We start from the raw sequence: 17,911 nt of genomic DNA on the forward strand, positions 1-17,911 counted from the left end.
TGAGGGTTTTGTTTTTAATTTATTTTGCAAATCTACCAGTTCATTTTATGAAAGTATGAAATCCTATGTGGCTACATTAAACAGTTACATTACAATCCAGGTAATACAAATAACCACTACAAAGTTAGTTTTAGGTACTCTCGGATAACAAGGAGGTTTTGCATTATTTAAAACAAAAGTAAGTCAAAAAGAAGAGATAAAATAGCCTGTGATTGTCAAAGAATGTAGCTTAAAGCAAAGAAACCACTGTAGACTCTTGTCCTACAAAAAGTTAAGAGAGAAACACTGACTTTTACATAATCTTTCAATGCTAACGTTCAATTAGATGCATCAAGCAAATGTAAGTGCACACATCTGCTCTGGATAACAAGAACAGTTCACAAGTTGTTTGGAAACCAGCGTCAGGTTTCATTCTCTGGAAATTACATTTACTGCATAACATCACCACCATCCTTGCTTTCAGATGGATACAAATCCTGTAATATTGTTTGTAAAATACACTGGAGCTTCAAATCTGCTCTAATTAAATTCAGTGGGAGTAGGATCACTTCCTACGTGTAGTAGGTACTCCCCATTTACTGAAATCCTTACAAAACAGCCTTCTCCTCAGGAATGAAATTAATTTAGCGAACAAAATCCTGTAATAATTCAGGGAAACTCTGAGCTTTGCTACACAGCAATTGACACCGCAACTGCGTTTCCAAGGACCTTTACACATGGTCATTGTTTCCTCTCCACTGGCAAGAGGACGCACAGACACCAGGTAACTGTGCTTCGTGAGAAACTGGAGCTCTGTAAAGAAAGTAAAGTCAAAGAACAGACTGAGCTAATCTAGAAACTGCTCTCTTGACACCCATCTGACACACCTCTGGTGTCATTCTGCTGCCTGTAAGCCGCTACTTCTGATGAGACATCTGTCAATCTCGACTGCACAACTGCTTCTTAGGAAGCAATTAAATGGAGCTTTGATTTTGTAGCTGCATCTCCATGTTGTGCATGTAGTTCAGGACAAAATGTCTAAGCTGCTACTGCCATATATAATGCAACAGTTCCACAGAAGCAGGGAGAGCTGTTTATGGGGAAAAAAGGCAGGTGCGGTTACAATCCTGATGGCCTGTGGCACAAAGGAGATTAAACCAGATCATTCTCTCTTTCAGCCTTCACCTCTTTCAACTAGGAAAACCAATATGGTGCAAACCCCCAAATCTCCATTTGCGCATGTGTCACAGACCTGAAGAGCTCATTGTAGTACAGAAGTGAAGCCAGCAGCATCTCAGCAGGGCTTCTAAGAGAACTAGGCGTTTATCCGCAAGAGTATCTTTAAACACTGATCACCTCAAAAAACTTAAAGAAACCAGACAGGTTACACAAAACGACACAAACTTTTCACCTGGACATAAAGCGCCATCAAACATAGAAGTAAAAAAGAAGTTACTGTGGAGGGTAGTAGCTACTGTCTGTTCCTACACCAGGCTTTACTCCCTGAAGAAGATACAGTTTGCTACAGGCTTGGAAATGGTACCAAGCTGGTGGGAAAGCAACAGTACCCAAAGCTGGGCCTGTTCTTCCTGACCAACACCACCCTTACCCTTAATTTGGCTGCATTTACTGGTGTACGACTGCAGAACTTTCCCCAGAATGTAGTTTAAAATGGTAATAGATGCTTCAGTTTCCCATCCTCAGACATGATACGATAAATATAATTTGGTCAGACCCTTTTTTACAAGCACACATTACAACAGACGGCCCCACCCTGTTATTACCACTGTGCCTGCTTGTTTTCCATCTCTACTCATGTAAATGTAATGTCAAATCCTCTTAAGAATCCTGAGAAGCCGTCCAGAATCACTTGTTCAACTGACATTTCTGTAATAATAACGAAAGAAAAAAGAGTTGTGGGAAATTAAATGGTGCTCCTGTTGCCAAGTTGTTAAAATTATATGGCAATATGCTTCCAGTAGTTGTAAGAAATTAATTTGTGGAGTGCTTACAAGCCTTACATCTACTAAATCTCAACAGGATGTAAAATGCTATTTAAGTGATACAACTTACAAATGTTAAGGAGAAAAAAATATCAGCACCGAAGAGCGAAAAAAGAAACTAGATTCCCATCTGCACTGATTTCTCATGGCTGGATCTCCACGGCTGAGGGAGCCACGGGGAGATCCTCAGTGAGGTACCTACGTCCTGTACGTATGTCGGCACCTGCGCCGCTCCCTCTGCCACCGCTCCTCAGGAGACGGGGCAGGGTCAGCGGGTTCCTCTGCTCCTGTACACAGCGCTGGCAAACAGCTCAGCCAGCCCCTCCGCAAACCGCGCTCTCCTCACTGCGTTCTGAAAACGCCAGCCAGAGCAAAAGGAGTGTCACTGCTTTTCACCTCCTTTGTTATAATGCTGTTCCCAAAGAAGCGCCTGAGACACCTGATCTGCAGGTGAAATAACTTTCCAATGATGCCACTATGTGATTACTGTCATTTTTTTCCTCACAACAATGTTAAATACAATATAAAACTTTGGATTTTCTATAGTGAATGAAATCAGCAAAGTCAAAAGACAGACAGTGCCGGCAGTGCTGTTACTGCTCCGTTCTGTAAGACAGCACCAGGGTAAGGCGCTTTGGCAATCAGCACCAAGTTCAAGCGACAAGCTTTGTCACAACGATCTGCTCTCTGCACACTTGGAGCACACACAAGTTTTCTGCAGATGCAGAAAAAACTGAGACTACCTGGTTGTTCTCTAAGCTGCTTTAAAACTACGACAAGTCATTTAATCCAGCAGCAGATCCTGGCACTATTCTTTTCCTCAGTACAGTACATTTTGATAGCAACATTGAAGCACATGACACAAAACAGATTTATTTGTTCAAGCTCACCATGGTTCCGATGGGCTACACGCACCAAGAGGCAATTCAAAAAGAGCACACCACTCAATTCATCAGGACAACAACACTGACTCAAAGGAATTCCAGCTCCACTTTGTGAAGGAAGAAAAGAGTTCACAAAGGAAAAGATCTTATTGCAAGTGGTACTGCTTGGCTTGGCCACTTCTAACACAGGTCAGAAGTATCAGAAGCTACCAAGGAGCCAAGAACAAAGAATTCCTGTTTCGTAAATATTTTAAGTATAGCAAGCTTGCTTTAAAAAGAAAAGCCACTGCACAATATTCCAAACGGTCTTCTCTAACAGACTGAACATCGTTAGATCAACACTGACAGAAAACATTTCAGTAACAGTTCTGGCACTTGGCAATTTAGAAAACTCTTGTGCATATGGGACTGAGGCAGGTTGTTTGCAGACCCTTTTCTCGCAGTATCCCAAGGTCACCTGTGCTTCCTTCACAACAGTGAACTGCTGGACTCAGCAGGCGCCTTCCTCAGAAGGTGCAAACTGGCAGCTGTCATGAGAAACAGTGTCAATGCTCTGCACTTCGGACTGCGGGTGAATGGACACCTGAACGGCGATCTCTTGACCTTGTTCGTTCACGGACCCATCGTCTGAATCCCCGGCTGGTGAAACGCTGCGCTTGATCTCTGGGTTGACGGGGTATATCGCAGCTTGGGTACCACAGGCTTGGGGCTGTTTTTCCTCCACACCAACTTCATCGGGATCGTCAACGCGCACAGCCTCAAAGATCTCCTCCATGAAGGCCCTGCAGTTCAGGATCAGAGGTGGAAGGGGAATGCTCCTGGCGAGCTCTTCTATGTACCGAGCGAACTCCATGGTTTTAAACTGAGTGACTTTGGCCAACTCGAGTGTTTTGGCAGATGTAATGATGGGGATCCGCTTGGCTATCTCAAAAGCCTTCTGAAGCTTCTCAGCCCCTTCCGTCCTGAAGAACTCATTGATGGCCTTCTCAGTTTTGCGGAGGTGACTGCTCATCATGCACAGACGGGTTATGTTTAAAATGAGGGTGATAGCAAAGGCAATGAGGCACACGATCATGTAGTAGATGCTCATGTCTCCCGAGGTGAAGATAACCCTCAGGGTGACTGTGTAATACAAGGTGTCATTACGACCAACAGCTGCACATGTGTATCGCCCTCGGTCAGCAAACTTGACCTTTGTAATGTTAAGGGAATTATCAGCAATCCTCCACCGGCCACCTGCAGATTCAAAAGAAATAAAGTGAGCTAACGAAACAAAAATTACACATGCTGTTTGCTCCATCAACAGGAGACAGAGCGTGGAAGTAAGCAGTCCATGTTATAAACAGTCCATCATACAAACAGTGCAGCAAGGATTGAAATTTCCTTTTTGGGCGTGTGAGATAGAAAGCCATAACCCAGTCACCAGTCCTACTGCTTTATGGTAACTTATTCAGCTTGTTTGCTACTCTGGTTTCTCTCATCTGCAGTTTCTTATGTGCTTTTGGACTGCTAGCTCCTTCTGACAGCAAACCCAATTCTTAACTAGTGCTTCTCACCTGCTGTGTAACGCTATGTTGAAAGACTGTCCTCTATAAAGTCTGATTTTCCACACATTCGGAGTCAAAAGCCAAGTGACCCATGAAAATGATCAGAGTCTGTAAATGGCTCCGCTGGCAAAAGAACCCAGGATTTTCTTAAGACAGTTTTCTGCTGAGCATGCAGTGCTGATATACAAAATCCATGTATAAAGAAATCAATAAAAGAAATGAGCTTTATACAGTATTTCCTATGCATTTATAACTTAGGGGGAAAACTGTTTTCATAACTCATTTTTCTAATTACTCTACTTTGAACTAATCTCCAAATGGCATTATAACTACTAAGAGGTTACTGAATACTTAAGGCAGAAAGATAGCCTCCGAGGAGATCCTATCAATTAGCTCAATGACCTTCATTAATACTAATAGGGTAGAGAAAACCACATGCATCTCTAAAATACATTATTTTTTGAAAATTAAAAACTACAGGGACAGAACTATAAGAGCCAATGGCTAGGAAAATATATTCTCACTCTGTATAAAAGGGTTAAGTAGCATGTATTTCACCACTGGCCATTACAAATTGCATTAGTTTCCACAGTCTCACTGGTGCGTAACCCAGAAAATAAATTTAATAAGTTACCTCATGCTTTAAAAAATCCTGTAACAAAATTAAAGCACTGACTACCAGCTGGAAAAAGTCACAAGTTGTGGAGAATTGTCTTTTAAGTCACGTGTTTGGAAAAATATAATATAACCCAGAGCAATAACAAATAAAAATATCAGTTACTATCTCATAGGATGCAGATTCATTTCTTCTGTATTGAATACTGTGATGCCTCTTGAATGGAATGATTCTGCAGGGCACCACAATGGGATGGATGGGCCAGGACAGAAGAATTCAGGTATAATTCACATGGGCTTTGTCTTGCTCTCTCCTTATCTCCCAACTGTGACAATAGGAGGGTAGGAAGAGAAAATGATAATGAAGTTCCAGAGGTTTTCAGACACTGTGTAAAAGGGGAATACCGAAGGACAAAAAACAGCAGGAAAGCTCACCTTCATCTTTCTGTTCAAGCAGGTGTCCTCTGGAGTTGTACCAGAGAATATATTCATACTGGCTGATGTTCAGTTTACATTCAATTAAAATACTGGTCCCCTCTTTGGCTATGAGATCATGGTGTGCTGGAGAACTCAGTAAAGCTGGAGACACTGTATGAAGTGATGCATTGAAAGACTCAAAAGCAACCGTCCTGTTAGAAGCTACATTTTCCAGCATAAATCCAATTGAAAGATCAGCACTAACAGTCAAAATTAACAGGCAGTAGCTGAGCTTCATGGAAAGCTAGAGAAAATTCTTCTTTCATTTAATTTGGAGAAATGAGGTCATATGATATTAAGCTGTCTGCATTGCTCTGAGATAGTAGAAGAGGCTCTTGATTTGCTCAGTGATAGAAAACGTCTTGGATCCAAATGCACTTTCAAGACCATCAATATTAGAAGCGGAAACTGGAAATCCAACTGAAAGAAAAAGAAAATTAAGTTTATTAATGCTAGCGAGCTTACGGTGTATTCCAGTTTCATTTCCAGTAAACAGATTTCTATTAGTGTAACATAAACTGTCAGCCGAGAGGTTCCAAATCAGAGCTTTGCTCAGAACATGGTTATGAAACGAGGGTAAGAAGGTATTAGCACAACCTTCAGTCCTCTAGATGTTCATCTTCCCATCCAAATACGTAATCCCAGGAACAATAATCATTAAGGGGAAAAGGGTTTTAAAAAAAGAACAAATTGTTCAGACTACTCGAAATGCATAACTATCATTAGGGTCAGAAAGTGGATTCTGCATTTGTTAACAGAGAAAAAGTGGCTTCTTAACAGGGGAAGAAAAGCAAGAAAGAGGAAATAACTTCTGCCTCCCTCTCCACCAGTATCAAAGTGCTCTTACGCCCTGGCTTTCTAACACCAGTCTTTCATTTAGCATCTAGAGAAAAAACAAAGCACAAACACATCTCCTTTTTAGCATTTATACATCCACTTACTTGATTTTAGAGTCACAGTCAGTGTTCTATGTCTAAACACTAAACAAGATCCTTATAATTTTCAGTAGTGGGAAAAGTCTCCTGGCAGTTATCTACAGCCAGAGAGAGGAAGTCAGGACACCTATTTCTGAATATCAGGACACAGATGTCTAAACATCCTTCCTTTTTAGCAATCTCTCTTGCTGCTGCTGTATTTTCTAACTCTGCCTCTTGTTGTCTTGTTTGTTTTACGAGAAGCTCCTGCTGAAAATCTTTTACTTTATGGTGCTACATCTCAGTGGTTGTATCTCGTTTATTGTCTTCTCTACCCAAATGCTGCCTCATTTTTCACAGTAATTTGAAAAAATGTTTTGTCTAGGGATAGAACTCACACTCTTCAAATAATGTTTGCAAAAGATATTTTAAGACAATAGGATTTTCCATTTTTAAAAGCCAAAATAAAACCAATTTGTAACCAAAATGAGATGACGCCAATAAGAGAAAATCTGTAATCGATTTTCCTGGAAGCTGGATTCAAGGAAATTTCTAATCAAATATGCATTCCCTGAAGTTCTGCTTCCTTCTAGACTGCTCCAGAGCCCTAAAAAACAATTTACAAAGTACAGAAGCCACAAGCTACAATCCTGTCTTAAAGAATATCACTCCATCCTGTTGACCGTGACTTCAAACTTACCGTCTTGCCTTCTGTCAATAACAAATGCTGGTAGAGTTGAATTTCATAAATATCACAATACAAAGGAATGTATTTTCCTAATAAATAATGCAGACCCTTCTCATCCTTTCAGAATCCCTAGTTAACACTGCCTAAAGCAGACAGAAATCTTATCACTTATGAAAAATAATTTACTATAAATAAATACAGGTGATTTGTACTAATTATCTTCTCAGCAGAGAAAAAATAAGTGTGTTCAGAATGGGAAAACTTGCTGATAACACACTACTGAGACTAGGTATTTTTTCAGTTAAAGATAATTTGTCAAAGATCAAACCAGATTTCAGACTTGACGTCAATGAGAAATGTGTACCTGCCCCATTTCTGTTGCACCTTTCCCGCACCTAAACAGCTACCAAAGCACCGAGGCCTCTTTCATTCCAGTTTTTCACCAGTTACACATTATGGAAAGCGCTACCGAGTCCTGTGGCGTCCGGAGATGAGCATCCCAGCCACATCAACCGTACGGGGCTGAGAAAACCCCAGCACTGATCAACAACTGATCTTCCGTTTGACGAGTGGTTTTAGCTTTCCTCCTTCAGACCCTGAGCGTTTTCTGAGGGTTTCAGAGCCTCCAGAAGGCTGCTGACAACTGACCTGTTAATTCTGTGCAGATTTCTTGCAGGCAGGCTGCAGGTTTTTAGTGGTTTGTGGACCACTGAGAGCGGCGATAGCCAGGGTTGCCATTGGAGTGTCTGTCACGGCTTGTGTGAGCAAGTGGGGTGCTGTGGTCACAGATCTTCAACATGCATCACTCGACCACCCGGCTGCTGTCTCTTAGGAATCCTGCTGCACCTCATGGCTTTCGCATGCATGGGGACGTGACTTTGCAGTGTTTGATGCTGTTACAGCTGATGAGAGCTCGGCAATGAAGCGAACCCTCATCTTCAGGATCGAATCAAACGCACAAAATAACCTCCAGTCTTCCAAAACAATAACCTCCCCATTAATAATGTTTCAGATTTATCAGAGAGTAATTCCAGTACCTCTGGTACTTTGCCTGTGTTATTATCATTTTGAATTATCAAATTTCTAAGTGTCTGTGACACTCCTGCTAAAATGACATTAGGAACCGCAGTCAATGATTTAACACAAAAAATACCCAGCAACATTTTCCCTCATAAGAATAATTATCTTGAGTAATTGTATATGCTCTCCACCATATTTGCACTGAGCTTGCATAATGTATAAAACATTGGTGATGGGTCATTGAATTTTACTACTAAACTCTTCGAGGTCTGATTTATTAGAAATTGTTTGTCACATTTCGCTTTTGGAAAAGCCATTATTGCTAAGCAGACAATGATCTCTCACTGCCAAGTGCAGGGAAAAATAAAATGATTTGCAAAATCCATATTCTTCAGCCATCATGCTTATGCAAAACAGCTGCTGGAGCTGATAAAGGATCCAAAAAGGATAAAGTGAGAGCAGTGCCAACATCACAATCCTTCCCAAGAGCATTAAGCTCCAGCAAGATGAAATGTGCAGAATAGAAACTGGCTATTTTACAACTGAACCTGAAGTTGAGCTCAACATATTTAACCTTTATTAAACGGTAAGTTGTAACAACAAATAGTGATGGAAACATAAAAATCCATGATGCATACACTTGTATGAGTCATCTTTGGCTCTTATCCTGAAAAAACGCCTGTCTGGTGAACGGAAAGCACTCTAAGTAGTCCCACTGAGGTCAATGGAAGTACTGATAGTGCTTAAAATTACACACATTTATAAGGCACAGCAAAATTGTGGCCCAAGAGGTTGCAAGTTATACGGCTTTACATTCTCTGCTCATAACATCACTTCATAGCTGGAGAAAAGTGAAGCAATAAACCGAGACACACCTGATAGACCACAGACTGACTGACTCCCACTTCTGGCACGTGATGTAGAAATGTATTTTAGCATTTACAACAAGCTAATGGGTAACAATGCACACTAAATAGATCTGAATGCATCACTTTTGCACAGAGCACACCTTCCTACTCACAGCGTGGTTTCTTACAGAAAACAGACTGCTGTGCCCGTCCTGCGAGGTCCCTCTGACCCTTTCACAGAATCACAGGGTGGTTGGGGTTGGGGACCTCTGGAGATCATCTGGTCCAACCCACCTGCTAAAGCAGGTTCAGCAGAGCAGATCACACAGGAAGGTGTCCAGGTGGGTTTGAATGTCTCCACAGAAGGAGAATCCACAACCTGTTCTAGGGCTCTGGCACTCTCCAAGAAAAGAAGTTTCTCGTTATATTCAGATGGAACCTCCCATACTTCAGCCTGTGCTCATTACCCCTCATCCTATTGTTGGGCACCACTGGAAGGAGGTCAGTCCATCCCTTTTCAAATCTGGGGGCAGCACATGGCAGAGCCCTAAAGACATTAACTCCCGGGAAGTTTGTGAAAACAGATGGAGCGGTCTGACGAGACCATCATGGTGTGCCCACAGGCCACAGGGAGGGCTCACCCTGTGCTGGGACCAGCGAAGGCTCCGGGGGCAACCCACAGCCCCAGAAAACAACATGAGGAGCAAACTGACAGGAGACCTGAGCAAATCTCACCACATGTGGCTGACGTGGGGCTAACGTGACGTGGGGGTTTGCCCTGTGCGTGGGGGTTCGCCTTCCGCGTGGTCCCTTGGCTGACACGTGTCACGGGGCCGCCCACAAAGGGCACGGGATGGGCCGCCCACCAAAACCAGCCTCTTTCCCTCTGTCAGCTCCCGCCGCTCGGGCACAAGCCCCCGCTGCACAGAACCCGCCCCGAGCGGCCCCGGCCCCACTCGCGCCCGCCCGTGGGGTGGCCCCGCTGCAGCTGCGGGAAGCACCGCGAACACCCCCCACGCTGCGGCCGAGGGAACTCCGACATGACGTCACGCGGCATGACGTCACATGGACATTACGTCACGCCACAACAGCGCGCCATCACCCCCGACAGCATTCCTGTGCCCAAAAAGCGAGGTACGGGACAGGGCCTGCGAGCCGCTGCGCCATTCCCCCCGCCTCCGACGTGGCCAGGTCCCACCCGGCGCCGCCCCCGCGGGGTCTGTGCCGCTCTCACCGGGAGCCCCGCCGCGCAGCTCCGCCGCCGCCAGCCCCGCCGCCCGGATGCGCTTCTCCGCTCGCTCTTCCGGGCCGAGACGCGCTTCCGGGGCCAGCCGGCGGGTGCCGCTCTGCGCCGCGCCTCTATGGTCACGGTCCGCCCGGTGTGGGGAGCGCGGAGCTGGCGGGGCGGCCCAGCCCGGCGGGTGAGGTGGGGGTGGCACCTCGAATGGACCTCTGTGGGATGGAGGGTCCCACGGGGAGGGGGCTCTAGGGGGCCCCCCGTGGGGCAGGCGTTACCGCGGGGGGGCTTTGGGCACCTGGAGGTGCCCCGATGGGGCAGAAATGCCGTGGGGCGGCTTTGGGGGGCCTGGGGGTGCCCTGTGGGTCAGGCAGCCCCATCGGGGGGTTATGGGACCCTGGGGGCGGCCCTAGGGCTGGGGGTGCCCCAGGGGGACGAGCCCGCTAGGGGGAATGACTGGGCCGGCCGGGCCCGGGGGTGCGGGGCTGATGTGGGGGAGTCCCCAGCCCCTCACCCGGAGCTGCCCCCCTATAGCGCTGTTCTCCTGCCTTCAAAGCCACCAGCATCCCATGGCCGGGGGAGCTGCCCTGGTGGTGCGGCTTCGCACCAGGCGACGCCGGGGCTGGAGGTGCCCGGCCCAGCCGCGCCCCGCAGGTCGGTGCCCCGCAGGTCGGTGCCCCGCAGGTCGGTGCCCCTCAGGTCGGTGCCCCGCAGCCGGTGGAGCGCTGCCTGCAGAGCAGCGAAGCCTCTGTCCCCGTGCGCAGGCCGCAGCGTGGCAGCCCCGTTCGTGGGCCCCGTCATCCCAACGCACCATGTCAGGGCCGGGAGCTGTGGCAGCTGGAGTGTATTTCACCTCCAGGATGGTGGTAACGCCCTGGCGAAGCTCAGCCCTAAATACAGAAGGCAACAGGTTGCTGCCTCCTTACCTGCTCAGCTTTGTGACAGCTATCCCCATTTGTATCCGACCAGCCATCCCAAGCTATTTAATTTGGCTTTTATTTTTTTAGTGAAGCAAATAATGGATTGAATTATCTGAGGACCTTTTGTACTTTTTGTTTGCTCTTTGGAGTGAGCAGCCTGTTTCTTTCCCGTGGAGAGGGTGTGTCAGATAAAGCCACATGTTTCTGTGGGACTTCAAACTTCCAAATGTGACATTTCTTCCAGTCAGGTGCAACTTGGTGTATACACTTGCTTAAAAATACAATCAGTTTATGTGGGTATGTGCAGCAACATGAAGGGATTTCTGTCTTAGTTGTGTTTAATTATTTAAAACACAAATGTGATGCTTTTGGACTGATGTCAAAATGTACAAGGAAGTGAATATTTTATCTGCTTTGCTTTCTGTGAGTGTTTGTAGTCATGTCTGAGAAAGACGGCGGTGAAAATCTGAAAGAAGAAACCTCTTACGAAGATGGAAGTGAACAGAAAGCAGAGGAAGCTGGCTGCATTGAGAGTAATGAAGAGAGAGAGCAAGAGCTTGAGCCTGCGCCTATGACTCGGAAAAGACCTGAGCCCAAACCCCCAAGCCAGTCTTCTGCCACAGAAAAACCACCAGCTGAAACCCTCAAGGTATGTTCCTATGCTGGCTCCAAATAACGTGACGTCACATTTCACGGCTTTGAGCACAGAATTCTGAGCATAAGCCATGCTCCTTTACTGAAAATTCACATTGCTGTTTATCTGAAAAGAAAATGCTGTACAAAAGTTACACATCACAGGCTGTTTGTGTTCCTCTTCTCACCATAATACTTGCATCAGCGTTGTGATTTGACCGGTCAACTCCAGTTTATATACTGAGCATGATGTCATGTGGTGAGCAATATCCCTTTGGCCAGTGTGGCCCAGCTGTGCCCCCTCCCAGCTCCTGCACTGGGTAGAGCATGGGAAGCCAAAAAGTCCTTGACTAGCTAGCAACAACCAAAACATCAGTGTATTATCAACATTCTTCTCATACTTAATCCAAAACACAGCTACTAGAAAGAAAATTGACTGTATCCCAGCTAAAACTGGGACAATTACTCTCTTTTGCTTTCCTTCATTACAGGTCTCAGATGCTCCTGCTCCAGTTCAGACAGGCTGGGGCTACTGGGGAAGCTGGGGGAAATCTCTTCTGTCAACTGCGTCTGCTACTGTAGCTACTGTAGGTAAGGCTCTTTCTGGTATTTGATATATATTCCAACCATGCTTCGTGCCTCAAGCAAGTGCTTTTGAGCTTTTTTCCAGAGAAGGGGATTTCTGTTATAGCAGCAATTATTGGAAAAATATCAAGAGAATTGTTCATGTAATAGGGAAAACTTGTACCAAAAGGTACAGTGATATTAAGGAGATCTGTACAGCCAAATTGCTTTCAAGTTTTTAAGATGTTTGCATGATTTTAGGTGGTATTTTTAACTGGTATTCAGCTGGTAATTACAACTTGATTAAAAAGCTGAGATAAAACATGGGTTCATTAAATTGCAAGCTGTCTAGCAGTAGGTTTTAGTGCAGGGTAAACAGTCTTGAGCAGGAGGAATCCAGAATAATAAAAAACCAATATGCAGCCCTAATCCTGATTTTGTTCTGATTTCTGTTGTATCTCATGGTTAAAGTAATACTGCTGTCTTCTCTAGGTCAAGGTATTTCAAATGTCATAGAAAAAGCAGAAACAACCCTTGGGATCCCCAGTCCTAGTGAAATCTCTTCAGAGACTAGAGATGCTACAAGAGGTCAGTTTTTACTGCATAAGAACAACATCGAAACATTTCTCATAATATAATCAACCCCAAAATAACATCACCTCGGTTGGCATCTTGCATATTGAGGTAGATATCTCTGTGCTAAAATAATACTCTATTACTTATTTCTGGTAGCTCTAAAAATTAGGTAGGAAAATAATCCTGATTCCAGCCCTGCTCCTGGCTGACACTTGATGTTTGTTGATTTTCTCCACTGCAGCTGACAGGATCCTTTTCTGGGGAGTGAGGGAGTTAATTTTCTGCCTTCTGATGCAGGAAGCGAGAATCCTGGTGCTGGGAACACAGATCCAGTTGATGATGTCAGTTCCTTTCCCATTGCTGGGGCTCTTGGAGTTCTGTCAACCATCTCCACTGCTGTCCAAAGCACAGTGAGTGAGTTGGGAATGCAGGAAAAAATATGAGTTTAAGAGAGCATTGAGGTTTTTGCCTTTCATCTGGAACATTTTCAAAGGAAACTTTTAATTTTGATTTTTGTGGGATGAATGGTGAGAAATTGCTTCAACCTTGAGATGGCTTTTATCCTGTGCCTTGCTTCTTGCTGGCACCGAATGTGTAAATTGTCTCGAATTTTGATAGTTTTGTATTGAGTGTTGATACATAATCAAAAAAAAATGAAGGCAGACTGTGTGGTGCGTGCATTCCTGTGTCACCTCTGTATTCTATTATCTCTGCTCCCTTTAGAGTATTCAGGTAAAAACAGGGTCAAACTCATTCCTGGAATATTTCCACTGATTTCCACAGAACTGTCTAGAGATGAAATCCATATTCCTCTTCAAAATTTTCTGTGAAACTAGCCCAAATTGCTTGGAAATCAGCTTGCTCCTGTGACTATGAGAAATGCACTTCAAGGGAACCCATTACCCTTAGAAACTGTGCTCTTGTGATCTGCTGTCTTGTCGATTTGCCCGTGAATCTGAAAGAGCTGCAGATGGAAAGCTTGCGCCTGCTTTTAAGGCTTAAACAAGAGTTAGCAACCAAAACCCACAGGTCTAGTGTTCTCTGATTGGAAGGATGAGAACTATATACTTCAGTCTGCTGAGAACCAGCTTGTTCACAAAATAGAAATGTATTTCCCAGCGGATTGCTCCAGCTGTCTGAGTGCTATATTAAACTGTTGGATGATAGTGTGCTGTGGTTCTTTCCATGTCCTTCTGCTCTCTTTGTGGTGATTAGGCTGAATTTTTAGGGTGACAAGAAACCAGTTTGGCTTTTATATGAGTGTCTGGCATAACGCTGCTGATATAAATCCCCCAATTAATTTCTTTCAATTGTATAGTCATCTGTGAGTTTTATGTGCTGTCTGTGTCCAAATCTGATTCTTAGGGAAAAAGTGTTATTAGTGGAGGTCTGGATGCCTTGGAATTCATTGGGAAAAAGACAATGGATGTAATAGCTGAGGGAGACCCTGGATTCAAAAAAACAAAGGGCCTTATGAACAGGACCTCTACATTATCTCAGGTATGGCAGTTCCATATCAGCTCCTCACTGGTTTCTCTCATTTCTTCTCCCTTCTTTTACAGTCCTGTCATTAAGCAACCATTTTTACTACTGAACCAAAAGCCTTCTCCTCCCATATTCTGTATCTGCTGGTACTGACCTGAGTCCTCTGCTTTTCCTTTTCAGGTCTTACGAGAGGCAAAGGAGAAAGAAGAGCAGCAGACAGCTACTGAGGTTACCATGGCTACAGAGAAGAAAGCCCATTATGGGTTACTGTTTGATGAGTTTCAGGGTCTTTCGCATCTGGAGGCCTTAGAGATGCTTTCCAGAGAGAGTGAATCAAAGGTAATGGCCTTGAGCAATTTGCCTGCTATTTTGAGTTCAGCTGAACAGGGAAAAAATATTAGAAATATATATATATATGTAAAATCAAGTGCTCAGAACTTGCTATAAAATGATTGATTACACAACTTCACTTTAACCCCTGCATTATGATCTGATGTTTACCTTGGATGAGGGCATCAGGTGCACCTGCAGTAAGTTTGCAGATGACGTCAAGTTGGGTGGGAGTGCTGAGCTGCTGGAGGGTGGGAGGGCCATATAGAGGAATCTGGACCGGCTGGATTGTTGGGCTTAGGCCAGCTGTATGAGGTTTAACAAGGCCAAGTGCCGGGTCTTGCACTTGGGTCACAACAACCCCAGGCAGCACTGAACGGCTTGGGGAGGAGTGACTGGAAAGCTGCCTGGTGGAAAAGGATCTGGGTGTGTTGGTGACAGTGGCTGAATATGAGCCAGCAGTGTGCCCAGGTGGCCAAAAGCATCCTGGCTGGTATCAGGATTAGGGCAGTGATTGTCCCACTGTATTTAGCCCTGGTGAGGCCCCACCTTGAATCCTGTGTTCAGTTTTGGGCCCCTCACTACACGGAAGACCTTGAGGTGCTGGAGCAAGTTCAGGGGAGGGCGACAAAACTGGTGAGGGGCCTGGAGAACAAGTGTGATTGGGGGCGACTGAGGCACCTGGGGTGGTTCAGCCTGCAGAAAAGGAGGCTGAGGGGAGACCTTCTCACTACCTGCAACTGCCTGAAAGGAGGTTGTAGCATGGAGGGTGTTGGTCTCTTCTCCCAATTAGCAAGAGATAGGACAAGAGGAAGTGGCCTCAAGTTGTGCCACGGGAAGTTTAGGTTGAATACTGGGAACCATTTCTTCATGGAAAGGGTTATCAGGCATTGGAACAGGCTACCCAGGGCAGTGGTTGAATCACCACCCCTGGAAGGGTTTAACAGACATGTAGATGTGGCACTGAGGAACATGGTTTAGAGGTAGACTTAGCAGTGTTAGCTTGATGGTTGGACTTGGTGATCTTAAAGGTCTTTTCCAACCTAAACAGTTCTATGATTACGTCCTGTCCTCAGCTCCTAGAGCCATTCTCTTTGCCTAGTTAGCCTCAGTTCTTGCATGTCTTCAACAACTTTTCACGAATTACACTCTCCTCCTACCCACTTGTTTGCTGCCTTGGTCTGGAGGAGAGTTTTGTAAGCACAGCAGAGAGTCTTGAGGCAGGAAGGAGGGCAGACCAGCATGAAATTCCAGAAGTCTTTCACTTTTTTTTATGAAAGAAACTTTAATAACTCTTTAAGAATCCATTTTTACCTAATGGGGCTTCACAAATAGGTCTTTTCCCCTTTCCTTCTTCCTGGAGGAAAATACCACTTTCTCACGAACATCAGTCTGTGATGTTTTTACATGTGATGTAAACCAGTGCTGCATGCCATCCTATTTCTTTTTCTTGTTGGATTTATGATTCTCTCTTTGTCTGTACTACCTCCAACCAGGTGAAATCGGTTCTAAATGCCCTCCATGGAGAAGAATTGGACACACTGAAGGAGGAAATGGAACAGCTCAAAGAAGCATTTTCTTTACCTGAATTCTTTGAAGAAGAAGAGGAAGAAAAGATGGGTAAGAGAGTCCCAGGTCCTGGCTGGAGAAGCTGGTTCTCAAAGAAATTCCCACTGTAGAGCCAACCAGCCCTTATCACTAGCAATGGGCACGATGCCAAAATTAAGTTATTCTTTAGCTGGATACTTAATCCTAAAGCTGTCTGTGGCCAGGAGCATGACAAGTAGCAATACTCTTTATCTCTGAAAAGCTGCTATGCATTAATTCTGTAGCAGGAACGATTTCTTGCCAGAGCAGGATTAGAGTTGCTTGACTCCTGGGCAGTTCACACAGCTGACCTTGAGCCAAGATGCAAATTCAAAGAGATGCTGCGTTTCCTTGACCATGAGGGAAAGACCAAATAGAGTTGTCCAATCTGTGGGAAAGCAAAAAGCCTTTTTATTTATTTATTTTTTAAACCAGAGTTAGCAATACAGACCAAAAGACTTAGAGGTGCCTCCATATACCAGAGCCATCTGATTCTTGAGGATTACACAGATTTAAATGTAAATTTATTGCATTGCTTTTGCCTAAATGGCTCATCAGGAAGGGCTTACACACCTACATGTGCTATCATTTAACATTTAATGTATCTTTTTGCACATGATGGATCTCCCAGCCTTCCCCCCACTGTGACCAACTGTCTTGCCGTATATTCTAGGAGAACCACAGGCTTTAAGTGTTATTTCAGGTGGTGTGCAAGTTCGTGCATTATTAAATGCTGCCTGTAAGAAAAAACCAAAAGGAATTACTTTAGCTACAAAAGTAAGATTGAGAAAGCAAAACCCAACATGGCACCGGTGTATCCACATTTTCTGAACTTACCATATACATTATGTTTTAAAAGACCAGGTTTGATGCACTCTTGCCTGAGGTGATGGTTCAAAAAGAAATAAAGGAAACAGTTGACAGACTTGTGCAGAACTGGTTGTGCATTGAAGTGCTGCTTATTCCTTTCTTGTCCTTTAGGAGATGAGGAGTTCACAAAAGAAGTAACAGAGTTGTTTTCAGAATTGCGCATCTCCTCAAAGCCGGACAAACTCATCATGGTGAGTTATTTCCCGTCTTCTAAAAGCTGGAGAGATTCCTCACAGGAACTGCTGCTCAGTCCTGCTTTGCTTATGAAAATATCAAAGGCATGAAAACAAGCTGTGCTTTAGATCCTTTGACAATGGTAGGGAAAAGCAATGGGCCTTTGACTTTATGGAGCAGAATCGTGTTCTGTAATGGCTTTGGCTCCACATCAGCAGACACCAGTGTGTCTTTGCCCTGTCACTGGGCAGTAGTGAGTGGTGGCAAAGATAATCAGGAGCAATCAGCCTTCAGCCTCCACAGTGAAAACAACCTATAGTCATGAACTGAAGTCCTCCTCTTGGTACAGAGCAGTTGCTATTACTGGGTTCAGAAGCTGTTATGAGGTAGAATTGCCTTCCTTGCTTTCCTTTCACTACCCTTCAGATCCACCAAGTGGCAGCAGCATTCTGCTGACAGCTTTTAAAAGCACCTCTGTTAGCCGTGGTCTTGCCGGGAAACTCCAGCACCCGCTGCTAGAGAAATAACTTCCCTTAACTACATCAGCGCAGCCAACCCTG

General features: G+C 44.7%; 2 protein-coding genes across 17 annotated transcripts in view; one reads left to right on the forward strand and one right to left on the reverse strand.

The window, feature by feature from the left end:
- MFAP3 (microfibril associated protein 3) lies at positions 1–10,344 on the reverse strand. Of its 7 annotated transcripts, none has more exons than XM_065029735.1 (4): positions 10,210–10,280; positions 9,270–9,367; positions 5,464–5,925; positions 1–4,102 (listed from the first exon to the last, which is right to left on the reverse strand). In XM_065029735.1, exons 3-4 carry the CDS (start codon positions 5,741–5,743, stop codon positions 3,357–3,359), a joined length of 1,026 nt encoding a protein of 341 aa, XP_064885807.1. In that variant the 5' UTR covers positions 5,744–5,925; positions 9,270–9,367; positions 10,210–10,280; the 3' UTR covers positions 1–3,356. The 7 variants fall into 7 exon arrangements, with proteins under 7 accessions (XP_064885807.1, XP_064885810.1, XP_064885811.1 ...); XM_065029738.1 differs by having other exon boundaries at positions 9,270–9,375; positions 10,210–10,265; XM_065029739.1 differs by having other exon boundaries at positions 9,164–9,375; positions 10,210–10,265.
- FAM114A2 (family with sequence similarity 114 member A2) overlaps positions 9,909–17,911 on the forward strand; it is a 19,075-nt gene continuing 11,072 nt past the window's right edge. For 5 of the 10 annotated variants that reach the window (XM_065029727.1, XM_065029724.1, XM_065029726.1 and 2 more), the window contains exons 1-9: positions 9,909–10,109; positions 11,561–11,781; positions 12,257–12,356; positions 12,822–12,917; positions 13,203–13,315; positions 14,271–14,405; positions 14,571–14,729; positions 16,217–16,340; positions 17,289–17,368. In XM_065029727.1, the coding sequence (XP_064885799.1) occupies positions 10,016–10,109; positions 11,561–11,781; positions 12,257–12,356; positions 12,822–12,917; positions 13,203–13,315; positions 14,271–14,405; positions 14,571–14,729; positions 16,217–16,340; positions 17,289–17,368 (1,122 nt within the window). In that variant the 5' untranslated portion in view covers positions 9,909–10,015. Of the gene's footprint in view, positions 10,110–10,246; positions 10,402–11,560; positions 11,782–12,256; positions 12,357–12,821; positions 12,918–13,202; positions 13,316–14,270; positions 14,406–14,570; positions 14,730–16,216; positions 16,341–17,288; positions 17,369–17,911 lie in introns of those variants that run through there. The other 5 variants (XM_065029729.1, XM_065029733.1, XM_065029730.1 and 2 more) reach the window with 5 other exon arrangements.

Source organism: Columba livia, chromosome 14, assembly GCF_036013475.1.
Source record: "Columba livia isolate bColLiv1 breed racing homer chromosome 14, bColLiv1.pat.W.v2, whole genome shotgun sequence".
NCBI classification, from domain to species: domain Eukaryota; kingdom Metazoa; phylum Chordata; class Aves; order Columbiformes; family Columbidae; genus Columba; species Columba livia.

Bases quoted from the DNA above. Each gene is read 5' to 3' on its own strand.
- MFAP3 (XM_065029734.1), bottom strand. From the start codon at position 5,743: ATGAAGCTCAGCTACTGCCTGTTAATTTTGACTGTTAGTGCTGATCTT. The intron at 4,103-5,463 runs GTGAGCTTTCCT...TTGAATCTGCAG, and splicing joins GCTTGAACAGAAAGATGAAG to GTGGCCGGTGGAGGATTGCT.